The sequence below is a fragment of the Nanorana parkeri genome, unplaced genomic scaffold (assembly GCF_000935625.1).
Source record: "Nanorana parkeri isolate BGI_ZX_2015 unplaced genomic scaffold, ASM93562v1 scaffold274, whole genome shotgun sequence".
Taxonomy (NCBI): Eukaryota; Metazoa; Chordata; class Amphibia; order Anura; family Dicroglossidae; genus Nanorana; species Nanorana parkeri.
In genome coordinates this window covers 578,186-595,937 of record NW_017306542.1, presented here as the reverse complement: position 1 = coordinate 595,937, position 17,752 = coordinate 578,186, and the positions used below count along the sequence as shown (strand labels likewise).

General features: G+C 37.6%; 1 protein-coding gene across 1 annotated transcript in view; it reads left to right on the top strand.

Moving 5' to 3' along the window:
* Positions 1 to 17,752, top strand: part of MUSK (muscle associated receptor tyrosine kinase) — a 144,451-nt gene that overhangs the window by 81,155 nt on the left and 45,544 nt on the right. Inside the window, exons 7-11 of the mRNA XM_018557220.1 lie at positions 1,205 to 1,364; positions 4,429 to 4,435; positions 6,309 to 6,572; positions 13,951 to 14,131; positions 14,397 to 14,430. Of these exons, the coding sequence (XP_018412722.1) occupies positions 1,205 to 1,364; positions 4,429 to 4,435; positions 6,309 to 6,572; positions 13,951 to 14,131; positions 14,397 to 14,430 (646 nt within the window). The remainder of the gene's footprint in view (positions 1 to 1,204; positions 1,365 to 4,428; positions 4,436 to 6,308; positions 6,573 to 13,950; positions 14,132 to 14,396; positions 14,431 to 17,752) is intronic.

Here is a 17,752-nt window from a genome sequence, read left to right as displayed (position 1 = left end):
GGAGACTCCCGGGGCGCCAGGGAGAGTTAGATGTTTGGAGATCAGTGTCCCTGGTTAGCAACCAGGGACGCTGATCTCTCTGAAAGGGGCCGGCGCCAGCCGAAAGATCACGGCTGGCTCCGCCCAGCTGTTAGAAGCAGCCTGTCGGCCGGCCAACGGCCGGCCGCTCGGCCAGCTTCGGCTTTCAGCACGGCTCAGAGCTCGACTGAGCTGCTCGGCCGTGATCGGGAGCTGTACGGGCTATTGTGAATAGCCCGTACAGCACCCCCTCGGTTCTCCTGAACCGAAGGGGTCCTGGGGCCAAAGCCAGCCGAAGGATCGGCCGAAGCTACGGCCAGATCCTTCGGCAGCTTTGTGAATAGACCCCTATGTTCAACTTTAACTTCTCAATCATGTGGAGAGGAATTTAGAAAGATAAGAATCTCCTGTGCACATAATTAGTTGACTGAATTGAATTTACCTTTACTGAGCCAATTAAAAAATGTTCTACTTTCAACCCATATATGTAGCATCTCACTACAAGTTTTGGAGCATTCTTGGAGATAAAGATTGTGGTCATCCGTGGCAAAAGAGTCAGTGGTTCTGAGGCTTGAAAACAACATCTTTAAAAAAGGGTTTATTAAATAGATCAGTAAGTTTGAGCATTTCAGCACCACAGATCACTGAACAATATGGACTAGGGGACTTAAAGTCCAACTCCACTTTTTATATTCGTTTGAAATATGCAGTTGACTTGCCTCAGCTGCTTTTCCATTCCCATGGACTTGTACAGGGAGAGAAGCAGTCTTGAGGCAAAAAAAAGGCCACCGACATTGGCCCAAAGCGTAATAAAAACCTGACAGAAATGTTAATACTTCTGCACTGCATCCAGAACTAAAAAATTACAAACATTCGTCTGGAATTAGGTTGTGACGTACTTGCACTAATAACCCACAGCAGATTTTATTTTTCCCATCATCTGGCTACAGTATGTTGAAGTCTGATTTGCTGCTTTTATATATTACTGTCACTTGCACAGGGTCATTACACATTTAAAGATCCCACCCATTTGAAATAAATCGAGTTGTCTATTGTATATTGCAAATGCTCACCATTACAGTCAAGAAAATGTAATATAAATATTAAAAAATTAGATATAATATGTAAAATACATGTGCGAAAAGTGAAAAAGGAGCTGATGAAATGTATTTTTGTTTTGCACAAGGTTTTACCAGAGTCTGTGGAGGACTATGTCAAAGATGGTATGATCTTCTCAAAGCTCCACGTTACTGCCACCCGCCCAGGACTGTTTACCTGCATGGCAGACAATAAACATACTGGTAGTTTTGGTCCTGCCAAAGCAGCAGCAGCAATTAGCATATCAGGTTTGTTCTGAAAAAAATGTTGCATTGAATGTATAGCGAACTGTTTACTAGGAGACTGAGGACCAGTATCTACTGGTCTGTAACACTGTAGATATATACATTAAAGCAGAACTGAAACCATAAGGAGCCAGTAAATCAATTTACCAGCAATCAGCAAACCTTAAATAACTAGAAGTGGAAGAATTGGCCTATAAAGATGAACTTCAGGATAAGCAAATATTGTTTAAATACAAGAGACATGTATATTTGTACTAGGATCTTGATGTGCTTTGTGTATTTCTTCCAGATTTGTGTAGTAATCCAGCATGACATTTTGCTTCTGCCAGGTGATTCTTTTAATACAGACCAGTCACCGCTGTTCTCTCTTCTTGTGCACGCTGACTGGTCTTGTATCTGCCCCGCGCCTACAGTTTTCTGCAGGCAGCCTGTAGTGAATAGGGCTGCTAGGTCCCTCCCATGGCTCTGCTCTCTGTACAGTCACAGCACAGTGATGCTATCACCAATACATTTACAGGGTAATTGCAAAATCATTTGATGCACACAGAGTGGATTTATATTCGTTGTGGCTGCAGAGAAATGTATTTAAATGAAAGTTGTTGCCTGGAGTTTAGTTTTAAACAGAGCTATTGGCTGAACTACACTGGGGCATTGAACTCCACAAGAAGCAATAAAAATAAACATCAGGACACAAATGTATTTTCCTTTAAATTCTATGTTAGGAAAACACATTTGGTAAGATAAGAATACCTCAAATTCCACAGAGAAGTGCAAGTGTGGAAATAAGATGATTAATTAAGTGACTGCACTGCAGTCTAGGTCAGCTTTCTTGTGGAGAATTTGAAGGCAAGTTTATACTTCCAGACATCATAGAAAAAAACGTAATGACTGATTAAGAGTTCTCAGCTTCTTAAAGGTAGATAATTTAAAACAGATTTCAGAAACTGCTACATAGTAATGTAGTATTATTGGATGTAGGCATTTCATCTGTGGCATTCATGAACAAGTACATTTTAATGACAATGAGAAAAAAAATACCACTTCATAAGCCTATGCTTGAATATCCACTTCCCGCCATGGGTGCAGACACAGCTCCCAAGCCTATCTCTTCTCAGAATTAGTGATAGGCAGAACACCCCCCTGTCCGGTTCAAATTCGAACTTTAGAACATGGGAAAAGTTTGAATTCAAACTTGAACTCAATGCAAGTCTATGAGGGTAGAACTTTAAAAATCAAATATCCCCATTTTGAAGCCTTATATGCAATTTATTGGCCATAAAAAGTGTATGGGATTCGGGTACTGCCCTGGGAGACATAAATCAATTCATCTTTTTTTTTTAAATACCATTTTTAAACCAGCAGTGATTTTAACATCACTTAAAGTGAAACAAAAATTAAAAATTCCTTTAAAAATCATGCCTGGGGGTCCGCTTGAACTGCCTGTAAAGTAGCACATCTGTACAATATAAAGAACCTGCTGCAGCAAAAAATTACATTTTCTAAAGAAAAAAATGACATTTAAAAAGAAAAAAAAAGCGCGCGGTTCCCCCTCCCAAACAATACCAGACCCTTTAGGTCTGGTAGGAGTGTTAGGAGGGACCCCATTTTTAAAAAAAAAAATTAAAGTGTGGGGTTTCCCCCAAAAGTCATACCAGACCCATAAGGTCTGGTAGGGATTTTAGTAGAGACCCCATGTAAAAAACAAAAAAAAGTGTGTGAGGTTCCCCCTCAAAGTCATACCAGGCCCTTAAGGTCTGGTTGGAATTTTAAGGAGGAACCCCACCCCCAAAGATGGGGAAAATGTGGGGTCCCCCTAAAATTTCCAACCAGATCCTTGATCCGAGCACAGGCCTGGCAGGGTAGGAAAGGGGGTAGACGAGTGAGCCCCCCACCCCCCTTTCCTGTGATACCAGGCCACATGCCCTTGGCACTGGGAGGGTGCTTTTCCAGGGTTGCCCCTGGTAAAGCACCTTATCCCTGTGCCGATGGGGACAAGGGCCTCTTCCCCACAAGCCCTGCGGCCTATTTACATCAGGATACCCCTTTAATAAAGGGGCACCCAGATGCGCCCCTCCCCCTTGTGAATGAGTAATGGGTACTTCTACCCCTACCCATTCATAAAAGGGTTAAATAAAATTGTAAAAAAAGAGGCCAGACTTTTGTAAAAATCCTTTATTTGGAATAAAACAAGACAAGTTTTGGACAAGTCTAGTATTACCCCCCCCCCCCACCAAAAAATTCCCTACTCAAAATCCACTAAACAATATGGATCAAGCGATGCACACCAGGTTCAGTTTAAAACATATTTAATCCATATGAGAAGTCTGATAAGCACCCCACTTGGGCTTTTCTCTCTGATGCAGTTTACCCAACACGGGCTTAATTGTAGAGGATATTCGAATGCAATAGAAAATATTTCATTCTTTAAAGCAAAAACATCTGCGTCTTGTGGCCACCTCACAGAAGAGAGAACCAGATTTTTGTTTGGAAGGCTCAGAAGGATGTGCAGTCATTCAAAGTGCACCTTCATGGAACTGTGGTACTAGAGAGCTAATTTTTGCAGGCAGAGTTTGAAAAATAGTCCTATACGTATTCCTTTAGGGCAATCATAAAGGTCTTGGTTGCAAAAGTAACCTATATGGCCACTTTAATATTAAAACTTTTATATTAATCTTATACCTTACCTTATAGTAGAGCGATGCATTACATATTTTTACAATTCATTAACTGCAAGAAAATGTTGAGGATTCAAGAACTCTCCTGACCTTTTGCATGACAAGGTATTGCTCTTGGCGTTCCTTCAGCTGTCCTTCAGCTTTTTGCACTTCATAAATAACAAAGGTCCCCCCCTCCTAAATACCCTCATCACCTGCCCATGCTAAGTTAAATGGAGCTTCTCATAACGAAGACTGAAATATGACCAACTTGTTATATAGCCATGTTTATAGAAAAGTCTGCAGGCAGAGAACTGATGGCAGTACAGATAGGTATATCTTGACTAATTATTCTCTTTTTTTTTCTTCTTTCTACATGTGTTCTGGAACTTCATCATAAATCTTCACTGTAGAATGGAGGTAGGGTGCTTTTCCTTTTAAACGTTTTAACCACTGTCAGCACAAATTAAAGGAGCACCATGATTGAATAAAGTGATACACTAAGTTATTGATGTACTGTAATGTAGTTTGTTGAAGCCTGTGACACAAGCTGTATTTTCTCAGTTATAAGTCATCTGGTTCTATCCTGCTCAAAACTGCTTTTATTGGAGTATTAATTAATAATGCATGTCTTTGTTTTTCCTCTTAACCAGTAAAATAGAGCAAATCCCATGTTTGGTACAAATAGTCTTGTTTGGAAACAAAAATTAACAGCTGTCCTGTTAATTTTTTATAAATGTCTGGCCAACGTATGACAAACAGGAACAATTAAGAAACATAAGGTTTTGTTTCAGTGAACAAGAAAACTCAACAATAAAAAGTTTACCCTCAAAGATCATCAATGCAGACTTTTTGAAGAAAAAAAATCAATCATTTATGGCTATTTTTTCACAGTGGTATCCATTTTTATAGACAAGAGAGTCAAATATACAGGTGAAACTCGAATAATTAGAATATCGTGCAAAGTTCATTTATTTCACTAATGCAACTTAAAAGGTGAAACTAATATATGAGATAGACTCATTACATGCAAAGCAAGATAATTCAAGCCGTGATTTGTCATAATTGTGATGATTATGGCTTACAGCTCATGAAAACCCCAAGAACCCCAAATCCACAACCTCAAAAAAGTAGATTATTACATGCAATCAATAAAACAAGGATTGTACATAGAACAATACCGGACCTCTGAAAAGTACAAGCATGCATATGTACTCAGTACTTGGTTTGGGCCCCTTTTGCAGCACTTACTGCAATTACTTTTGCACGATATTCTAATTATTCGAGTTTCACCTGTATGTTACTACACACCTCGTAATGAAAGCATAATATTCAAAGTTAGAAAGGGTGGAAGGTGTCCACTATAAAAAAAAACTGCTGAAAGCTTGTCTCAGAGCACAATAATTTCACTGGATTATGACTTTAAGTAGTTCTTTACCTTAGCTTCTGTGAGACGCCGCTGCTGGTGTTGTGTCTCCACCCTACTCTCCACTCGACCATTCACAAATAGAAGGCAGTGTTTTGTGTAAGGCTGAGAAGAGAAGAGGGTTGAGACATGGCACCAGTATCAGAAATGCTGTACTGATCTCCACTGTGAGCAGGAATGTACAGCTAGAGATACATACATACATACCGTATTCAAATGCAGTGAAATTATTGTTCTTGGAGTTGGGCTTCAAATTTCATTTAATCTTTTGGGGGAAAAAAATGTTACAATTGTGCGAATAAATCCTAAATACAAACACTTTGTAAAGCAGTTCTTTATAGCTCTCACCCATTCTGCCCTCAAAATATGAACACCTCAGTGGGGTACCACCTTCTATTGCAACCCAGCTATCCAGATAATGCCTACAGCAGGGGCGCCCACTATTTTTCGTCTGGAGATCTACTTTTCAAATGACTCAGAGTGTATTGTTCCTATTTGTAGTCATGCAGTAAAGCTGTATAAAGTATTTTCAGTTCTTTCTGCTGACTGCTTGAGTAATGCACTATGCAGGGGTTTTAAACAAACACTACAGTGTATGTATCTTGAGATTAACACGCGCCAGTAAGACTTTTGCAATTAGGGTTTGCAGGTTTAATTACTAAAGGAATCTGTACAGAATACACCCTGCATTTTGTGATTACCTTTTAAATGTATTTACTTAAATAAATGCTTTTACTAGCGCTAGTGTAGTTTTTACATAAGATGATGATTCAAAAGGTAAGACAACTATTAAACAGAAAGTGAATTAATGTAGTACTGTTTTTACTTTTTTAATTAATGTAGTACTGTTTTTACCTGTTTTTACAGGCTATACAAAGGAGATGTTGGCTACTGCAGCACTTACAGAGGGGATATTTGTAATGCAATGCTTGCAAAGGACTCCTTGGTTTTCTTTAATACATCTAATAGTGAACCAGAAGAAAGCCAGGAGATGCTTGCTCAAACTGCCTGGACAGAGCTGAAGACAGTCAGCTCTCTTTGTCGCCTAGCTGCAGAAGCTCTGTTGTGCAACTTCTTCTTCCAAGAATGCAACCCAACAGGAGATGGTCCAGCACCAAACCCAATATGCAGGTAAGATGCAGTTGAATAAATGAGGCAAAAGCAAAATTTTGTTGTGTGTGAGTTAGTATGTGAGTCAGTGTGAGTCTTGTTACCAGGAAGACAATATTAAATGGATATTGAATCTAAATGAGCCATATCATCTCTTATGTGCATTATTCTTTTATCACCATCATATTCACCACCATAATTATTATAACTTACAACACCTGCATTTGTAAGACATAAAGCATCTTTTGTTAGCCAGAGTAAACAGAAAAAAATCTGAAAATACAACATATGAGTGGACTTGTTCTACTGCAGTGCTATGCTTGCTTTTTTTGAAGGCAGCAGATTCATGTAACTGCCATTAGGTAATTTATACAGTAAAGTTACAGTGAACGTTTTCTCAATCTCCCTCTGAGAAGCAAATCTTTTCATCAGCTCTGGAAGTCCTTCTTGTGACATTAAAACAACTATTTCAAATATCATGAGTAGCCAAAACAAGAAGCTTTAGAATTAATGTAATGGTGAGGGCTTTTATATTTTAGTGTTGACAGCTGCTGTTTGACCTTCATGAAATGAGGTGTTGATGTCAGTCATCGACACAGTGGGCTGATTTCCATGAGCTGTTCACCTAGCTGGTAAATAAAGCACAAATGGTTTATATAGCAAAATCATTTAATTCGGGAATGTTGGAATGGAGAGGTTTTTGGGGTAGGTCCTACTACATACATCTATTAAGTTCCATGAGAATTTATGCATCTTACCACGGCTAATTCCATAGCTGAACTTCACTACTTAACCCACAGCTTCCCCGTGTTAGTTACATAGCTGACAGTTAAGTCAATAAACAACTCATCCCTATGACAAAATAATAGACTTTAACCACTTTTTGGAGAAGGCAATGCGTAAATACTCAAGTTAGGTTTGCTTTACTCAATTTCTAATACCAATCTAAATCTGACAAACAGAAGGGAGTGAGCGTAATAAGCAAAAACATACCAATCAGCTTTGAAAAACAGGTTTGAGAGTGTTCCAATTCCAAGTTAGTTGACCATGATCTTGGCATGTTAGATCACCTGACCCACAGAAGTTGTGATAAGCAGTAAATCTTAAGCATTAGCATTGGTAAAGTCCTGGATACAACTATGCTTGCTTTTATCTAATGTGACATCCTTTCAAATATGTCACATTAGACATGGTATAGACCTCTGAAATAATGACAGACACACACTGATTCCCAGGACTGTCAAGGGAGTGAGACACTAAGCCAGGGCTACAAAACCCTTAAGGGCTGCATACAACCTAGGATTTGAGCAAAGACAAGATATCCTTGTTCTGTGAGCCACACCTTTTTACTGAAAACCTTAAATATGTGTGGAATCATGGCCTTCAAGATGCAGAGTTGTCCATCCCTCTGGTACAGTCTGGTACAGTTGATTAAAACTTAAAGATTCCAGTGTAATCCTTGGATTCCTATAGAGCAATTTAACTGGGCTGTTACTGCTATCCCGCAAAATCTACAACCATACCATCCAGTTTAATGGTAATTGATTAGAGTTTTAGGAACTTATGAACCTATAGCATAGACATTGAACTGGAAGCTTCCTGGGGCAGGGAATAATGTGAACCATGGTAAGTACCATATAAGGTGATCTGCAATATGTTGGCACACAGTACAATTAATAGCTAAAATGCACTGCATTTTGGAATTCTGTTTTTACTGAGAGCAGGAGGGGAGCTCATGTGTTTTTTTAAGGGTAAATAGCATCAGACCTCCATGTATACGGTTTTTAAACAAATCAGATTGTATTTTGATGTATTGCCAGTTATTAGCTAATATGATAGCATGGTTGTGCTGAGAAGTTCACATATCTTTCATAACTAAACCTTTGGAATTGTAATACTGACTGAAGAGCTTGCTATGTGCTAGATAAATCTTGGCTTAAGAGCCTTTCTTGGCAGTAGCAACAAATTTAGACAGAGGTCATCAAAGCGCTGGAGATAAAGTCTATCATGAAATCCATATTGCATGCTGTGAGAGGATCAATATTTTTTTCAGTGCATATTTCTAAGTAGAATGATTGCTCCTGACCTTTGGGCCTTGTAATATACTTGGCATTGTGAACACTGGCTTTTTTTTACCTACTAGCAATTCCATCAGTTACCTTCAGCTTCAGAGTTACACTGTTTGCCACAGAAGCTGTCATGATACGGCATGTACATTATTAATATCAACAAATCTTTATGTAACAGTTTATTCCTGTTGTCACTGTGATGAGCCTAGTTTGCTGCTGTCACTCTGTCTGGATTTCCCAGGGTGTGATTAATGTGGCTCTTGGGTGTGAATTATCTATGAGTGCAGTTTGTTCTGTACAAGATTAACAGGTTGAAGTTACTTCCTAGACTTTAACATACTGGAAATAAATAAGGAAATGACCTAAGGTGTTTCCCCTTTGGTTGGGGAATAAGGAACTCAATCTATGCAGTTTTGTTTAATACCCCAGCTAGGATCAGAGACCCAACAAGGTTTAAGTAAAGTAAAAATAAAACTCTAAGCTATATTTGATTAGGGTTGAGGATTGCTCTGGTCCTTTGAGTTGGGAGCCCAGCTGGATCTAGATATTACATAAAGCAAGGTATGTAATACCAGGCAGATACCACATGCTTTTTTCATGGAGATTTTATATAGCACAAATTTACATTTTAATAATGTATTAGGCTGCTTGTTCAGCTGGGAAATTTGGATGCATGCGGACTCCATTGGTGACCAGACCCACAGAGGATATAAATAGGATACCCAACTGAAGGATGCTTTTTGGGAACATAGAAACCCTGTCCAACAATTATAAAAAATGACTCTGAATCATTTAAACAACTGAAATCTTGCTCAGAAAGTTGACATCTCAATATCTGATACACAGTGGGTTCTTGTCTACTTAATCTCCCTGTAAGGCCCCCATTTGGGACGCTGTACGCATCATGAGCTGTAAGGACTCTTGAGGAAGCAATACCGTGAAACGCGTCGAGTCTGTACTAATAGGTATATCAGCTGTCATATTTATGCAATCATTTGCATGTGTAATTACTGTATTGTACTAGATTGTACCAGAATTGTAACAAAATGGACCCATGGCATTTTCTGTTTTTACAAACATTTTAATATATATTCATATCAATAAAATAATATATTTTTATATATAAACTGTTGTTTAGTTTTTGGTACCTCGAAACACCCAAGCTGTTTCTATTTTTGTGTTATTCATTAATCAGGGGTGTGGTGCCATGCTTCTGCCTTTCAATGCCCCCTGCTTCTTTAGAACTACTATTTTTAATAATGTATTAGTAGAGAATAATGAAAAAATTTCAGTGAACTGCAACATATAAAAGTTTGTAATTTAATGTACCATTAAAGAGAAACTGAACTCTGGAAACTGTGCCAAAAAAGGCACATAGAATACAAAAGACTAGTCGACAGTATTGCCTTTGGTCTCCATGCAAACGATCATGATATCACCAAATCTCACTCCAGATCTCCTGAGACAAGCAGTCAGAGGCAACAGAGCCATAGATCTCACACAGCAGATAAATAGCTATGAGTCTGTAGGCACATGAGAGCCTAGGCACACTCACATACCAGGAAGTACACTATTATTTTTCAGGAGGGATTCAAGACAAAAGGTAAATTTTCAGGGTAATGCTTAGGCACAATTAATAATTCTAGATATCCTGTAAAACATATCAAATACACACTTTGTGAGTTCAGTTCCACTTTAAAGTTACTCAAAGTTTAAAGTTGTAGTGAATGGAAATGTGAAGATGTATATTGTAAATCATAGTTAATCCCTTAAAGCAGTGGTTCTCAACCTGTGTAACCTCGGGACCCACATGTCAACAATTTCACCTAAAGCAATACACTTTATTTCTTGGCTTTTCTTTGGCTCAGATCCTTTGCAGCTTCGCTTTCCATCTGATTCTATTGCTTTTCTACTGTAGCTTTCCACTTCAATATGTTACTTTTTTACGCTCTCTCTTTTGCACATCTGCTTCTCTCTTTTTCTATTTATTTTTGCTGTTTGCTATTTTTGTAGCATTCAGTATTAAACTGAACACAAACATTTTTACGCCAAGTAAAGGGGGTTCTGAGGGTACTCTTCATACACCCTATATTTGCTTTTTCCCCAAACAGTTGGGGAGCTGTTGTTAGCCTTTAGACATGAGCATCTAACAAGCCTGACAGCCTCAGGACCCTGAAAGCCCCAAGAGGAATATGGTCCCCTCTAGGGCTACCTTCATTTGGGGTCCTATTTATTTAATCATCTGACAACAGCCACTGTTTCCGGTAAAGCTGGCCACGCAGTGCCCAATTTATTCTAGTAATTACAAAAATCTGAGCATTGCTTACAGTATTCAGGTAGAATATAGGACACTGATTGAAAGATAAATGGATGGAAATTGTGAATCTCAAGTTTGGTGCAAAAGTCATAGCAGAGCCAGGTGATTGGTGAATGTTACAAGAAGTTGCTTGAAGTTGCAGCGGACAAATATCCACTTAAGAAACCTTAGCCGTGGTTGCAAATGTATGAGAGTTGACTGTATGTGCTTAACAGTGCCCTGATAAAAAGAGAACACACGTCCAAGTGGGTCAGACTATCTGAAAGCTATGCTTGCTTTTTAAGCCTACACCTAATTGACGGTATGCATGACTGTCAATGCAGCAAAGCAAATATGTGATGCAAAACATCAACTATAATTACATAGTTACATAAGAACTGCTTGAACACAAGTTAAAATGCACAGCACAGAGACAAGGTTGCTATATGCTGTTTCTGCTCAGTTAAACATCTAAAGTGCTGTTTCGTATAAGTAAAAGGTAAACTTTGTCTTATTCATTGATACTATTAATGCACTTTTTTCCTGTGAGCACTACAACTGTGCAATGATTAATTAAGTAGTGATAGGTTCTGGCAACATTGACCCTGAACATCATACCAGCCCTTCAGACCGGTGAGGACAGATACAAGTGTCTCAAGTATTTGACGTCATATGACATTTTCACAGCATACTCAAGGACTTTGCATATCCTATGGGTATATAATGAAAAATGGCATCACATACAACATTGTTGTAAAAATAGTAATATAAATACCATGTCTTGCTATGGAGAAGTTATTTAATACACAGTTAATGATCCTTAGCATACCTAAACATAGTCATCTGTTACCTTTTGCCCTTGAAACTTGTTCTGCCCATAATCAATGCCAAACGATTGTATCCCTGTGACAACTTAGTTATATTATTTCCAGTAACCAATTTACCATACAAAGTAATGTTATTGCATGTTCTGAATAACCAGTAGCCATGCAGTGTTAAGCTGTGTTGAGATGTTGTAAAACACATTATATCTAACATTATTTTGAGACCCAAGTTTAAAAAGTTCAGCAAACCGAATATTTATGTATTAGGCAAACTATTAGAGATTTGAAGCACATGATCATTTTGGTAGGTTACTTTTAAGGCATCGTTCTGGGGCATGCTTAATTAACAATCATATCAAGAAAAACTTAATTCTAGAAAATAATTTTATTTCAAAGGACCATTTTATTTCCCTAATTATTTTTGAGTGAAAGTTCATGTACTACAGTAGATCTCAATTTGGCGGATTTCCTAGGCTGCTCTACTCCATCTAGTTCCAACACTTACATTTGTTCTGCACAAGAAAACATTCCATTTTGCCCTGTTCTCACAGATTGAATGTAAATGTCAGTTTCACAGAGCGTATTGGCTCTGCAAACTTTTATAAATACACCCCAACAATGATGTGCAGCTGTAGAAAAATAGTAACAAAAGACTTGGTCATAGAGAAAAATTATTACTGCTCCCCCCCCCCAAAAAAAATCCTACATTTGTATTTAAAAGTAAATATAAATACTTTATTTGATAAATGAGTGTACATTTCAGTAGAAGTTTAAAACTTTATAATAATTTGTGTCATGGATAAATTGAGTAATCATGCGCAATGAGAACAGCATGCAGCATTCAGGAATTCTATTACTCAAAAACCTTTGTATTTTTACAAGTTTAGTTAATGTGTGCATTGCAGTAACACCTATATGTATATGTGAGAAAGACCCTTGTAGACTTGAAAAATTGCCCAGTTTGGAAAATTTATTTTCTTTATTTGCATTTTGAAATATTTTGAAGCAGCACCTTTGAAGCATTTCATTTCCTGTTGTCTACACTTTTGCAATAGGACCTAATTTGCTCACCTGTCCTGTCTTTAGAGAATTGCTGCTACTCCAAAATATTTTGCCCTTCTGTACCTAAACCACATACATACAAATCAAACCGTAATTTTTATCTTTTATTCATATCGCCAAGAGTTTGGCGTTGATTAACTAAAGGCTAATAGGTTGCAATATTTACTTTGCAGGGGAATTTTCCCTTAGCTTAGTGAATGAGGTGAAGCTCTGCTGACTTCCACTCCTGTGCAAGCAAAATTGCAATTTTTTTAATTTTGATTGGGTAGTCTTTGCAGAGTGAATTTTTACCACATTTACAAAGCCATTGCATAAAAAAAATCTCATTGTTTTTCTTCGGCACTTAAAACAGCCATTTCTTTTGATAAAGTAATGTGAACGTCGAATGTTTTGTAGGCACCCTCAAGTGCACATTGGTTGGCCTTCTCCTTCCCAAAATTACTCACCTCTGAACTGGACAATGAGCTTGGCAATCAACTGAACAACAAATAGGTAGTAGTGGGGAGTGAATGAGTCTAACGCTCATAAAAGTGAAGATTGTCTTGGTTTAGGGGACCCCAGAATGATATATATGTTAAGGTATGTGTAGAAACCCAAGGCTGCATAACATTCTACTGCTCATTCAGCTACTACTTTATATTACAAAAAGAAATGGTTGCTTTAAATACACAAGCACCTTTTGATGTGTTTTCAGAAAAAAATGTTATGGGACTGTCATGCACTATAGTGTGGAATAACATTTTAACATGCATTTTTTCTATGCATTTCCCAGAGGAGGCTGTGTGAGGTTCACAATAATGCATGTAAAAGGCATGTTTAAAAGCACTATAAGGAACTGTTTGGTAAGAACTATATGGAAAGATAGTTGTTGAAATCTCCACGCAGCTTAAGATACTGGAAACATGCCCAAAGAGAAGTATAAAGTGGCCCATAATGAGAACGACCAACAATGTTTTTAGCTTCCTTAAAAAAACACAACATTGCTGATTTTTCAGAGTGGCTCCAAGCTTCCCTTTAGTGCTGATAAAAAAGTTGTTTCCAGTGGAGATATTACTATATTACCAGCCTATGTGGCTGGTAAGGCATACTTCCTTTTTTTATTTCTTCTTTTCTAATTTGATTTTATACATATCTCTTGTTTATTTTAGGGAACACTGTCTTGCTGTTAAAGATCTTTATTGCTTTAAAGAATGGCTGTCTATGGAGGAGAACTCACACAAGGGAATTTATAAGCCTGGTCTAATGTTTCTGACACTTCCAGACTGTGAGAAACTTCCCAGCATGCAGAAGAATCCCAGGTCTTGCGTAAGGATTCCTTATTTTGGTAAGGTAGTCTTATGGAATCCTAGTAATTAATGGTTCTATTCTAAGCCTTGTCATATTAACAAATAAATAGAGGTAAATGTAATAATTTGTCTATACATTGTGTGTAATTAAGCTGGCTATACAAACCAGATTGCCAATATTTTGGTAGAGCAAGGGCCCACTGACTGCATATAATTTAAATTCATGGATTTAGGAAGGATGGGTTTACAGTAGTCCCCATTGGGCAGATTTCCCCTCAGTTCCTTTGCAGATTATGGTTATCAGACAGAATACGGAATTAGGGGAAACCTTTCCTCACTCCAGTGGGGACAAACAGAACATGTAAAAGCTGGCAATAGATCTATCCTTTCCCAATCTATCAAAATAAAAGTTTTTGGTTGGGCTTTAAATAGATAATACAATCATATTATAAAATGTGTCCAGCTTTAGAAAAAAAATAGAAGAGTACAACTTTGAGCAGCAACCTAATGATAGATGTTTTAGGGTTATAAAAAGGCTAACGTATTGTCAAGAAGTTAAAGCTTAATGGCTAACTGCACATAACTGGATGCAATTAATTTCCCCAGTGCCGGTACATTCAAGATAGGGCATTCCTACTGTGTGTTTCTTGAAATATATTTCCACTATTGCAGGCAAATTTGAGAAAACCCTTTTTATATGTTTGTTCTGCGTTCCTATTCAGACAGTATAATGAAACATTATTTTTTTTAAACATTTTTAACAGTTTAGATGTTTTGCTGTTTAGATGTTTTGCTGCAGCAGGCAATATGGTTGATTCCAGGTTTTTCTCAGCACCTTCACAGTGGAAGGTGCTGAGATCACTGTATCTGTCCTCATAGAAAGATTTAGGACTGAAATTTGAGGATTAACTCATTTACTTCATTAGCATTTGAATGCAGAAGTCAAGGTTGTAATCATTTAACCCCTCACAGCCCCTTCTAAACAAAAAAGAAGAACCTAAGTAAAAGCAATTTAAACTGAAAGCTTATGTTATGTGAATGGGAACATGTAACAAATATAAAATACTGTTGGTGTTATCCCAATTTGGCTGTGAAAGTGGTAATATACTTTAAGGTCATTTTACAAATATGTAATCAAAAATAGTGCTCAATACTACAGTTGACTTGCAGGTAATTTGCATCTGAAAATAAACTTGGTGAATGCACCTCTGTGCTCCAAGACTTTACACAGGAGTGAGCAACAGCAGATGAGGGTGCAGCGAATGTGAGTTATGGAGGGGGCATTGGGGTTTCTTAAGAGCTATCAATTAAAATTGTTGCTGACACAGATAGTAGTCCGAATAAGGACTTTTGGGTTAAACAGTGAACAGGGGAGAGGAGGGGGGTGCACATAAGACATTTTACCATACCACCGTTCTTTACAGAGGTAAAGCACAGTTTTCTTACTGATCCTTTCTTATCTCTGCCCAAGTAATCAGGTAATATGATGCAGTCTGTCAGGAGCATTCAAATTTCGATAGTGTAAAAAATCTGTGCGGTTTATGGGCAGCCTAACACAGCAGTGTTTGTTTTTCTGTGTCCCCCATAACATAATTTAATACCTGTTGATCCATTCTGGTTCTTGTAACAGCAGCGAAAGAGACAGTTACAATTACAAGATGTGCCATTTTCAGCTGCTAAATGTTCAGGACAGGCTGTCAATCAACCAGCAGTAGACATTGACTGCAGTGGATTAGATGAAAGCACAGCTGCCTGTAGTTCACACAAGAACTCTGTGTCCTTCTTTAATAAGGTTGCCACCAGCCCACCAGCTCCCAATGCTGCAGGAGTGTGGTCACCCTATTAAAGAAAGCCAGATAGAGCATAAAAACAGGCCGAATCTACAGGTATTTATTAAATATTAACTCATACCAATATAAAAATCATTCACAACTACATTTGCTAGGCAAAAAGGGTCTCTTTACACAGCCTTAGTATTTGGATTTACATGCAGTTGTGTGGTCACTCATCACCTTCATACCATTAAAGAACACCTGATCTCTGGTTTGAAGGTAATGGAAATATTTTAGTAGTTGAAGGCAACTGACACAGGCTGCAATTGGAAACTTCAGAGATGGTCAGGATGTTAAGAGCAACAACTGGGATAAGGAGGGTGGCGTGCTATCAAATTGGAGAGGCGATAGGAGGAGCACGTAGAGTTGGGCACACCAAGAGGGAAATGTGGCCCAAGAGTTTTTATAAGACCTATCTGGGGAACTGCAATGAGAGGTGCTTGAAGAGAAGCATATTTTCACTCTTCCATAGAGTAGTTTAGGCTAGAGAAGGCTTACCCTGTGCTGTACAACCATTCCTTAACTTTTTCATTATTGCTCTTCAGCCAACCTTCTTGATATATTTTAGGTACAAAATTTTGGTCTTAATTTGGGTAATAATTTATATAAGCAATAGAGGTAACACTGCAATATAAGGCTAGTGATTCTGTCACTTCTAGTGTCATTATTGCTTTATGTATGCATCAGAGGTAACACCCTGACCTGCCATAATGATTGGCCTACAACATAGTAACATGTAGTAATATTGCAGCTTTGGAAAGTACAGAGATGCTGCTTTCCAGGTAATTTTTACAACAGAACTGAAAAAAACAAGTATATAAAAGCAAGAAATAACACAGATTAAAGGACAACAGGTACCACAACAATGCCATGTGCTGGTCTGGAAATTACAGTCAATATACTGTATAATATAGCAACTTTATAGCTAACAGGTTCCCGAAAGAAAAAGAGAAAACATATATGTATACACACACACACACACACATATATATATTTTTTTTTTATAATGAATACCCTGTATAGAATAAGTAGGCAGCAGTCCATATCTAAAAAAAGACATCCCTATGACAGTCTCAACATGAATAAATGGCATTATGTGGCTATAGTGCTCACCCAAATATATTAGGAACAGATATTTATTAAACTCTCAAAATAAAAATCCCAAATGTATCATAAATACCCACTGGTGCTGTGATGTCTTGTGACTACATCACGTGGGATCAATATGAGTCTGTACAGCAATCCCTCCTCCTAGGCTACAAATCATGAAGTAGGAATCAATGCAGCCAGGCCATGTGACTTGATTTTAGAGGCAAGGTGTCATGTCATTGCCATGTTAATTATTTTTTATGGCAAGTTATTAGTACAGGGATTGACTAACATGATATTGATATGTTATGATAGCAAAGAGAAAATAAAATTAATTAATCTACTGATTCTCTTTGACTTGTGACTTAAATCTACGTTTTTAAGTTAAAAATAAAGTGGTTTTTATTATTTTTTTGTGTGTTTATACCGGGAGTTCTATTTTAGCTTATCTCTACTTTTGTCACATACTTTATAAGTTACACAAACAGAATATAACATTTGAATGATATTTTTCTCCTTTTCTTTTCCAGAGTCTCATAAGGAAAGCATTACTAGTAAGTTGATTTGGGAAATCATTTCATCATTGCAAAATGTGTTTCATTTTCTTTCTGTCACATTTATTACATACTTTGTGACCCACATCCAAAAGTACTTGGATCATTGGAAAATATTAAAGTAAAGAAGCCTTGTTTTCAGGGGGGAAAACATTATATATGTGTGTGTGTGTGTATATATATATATAT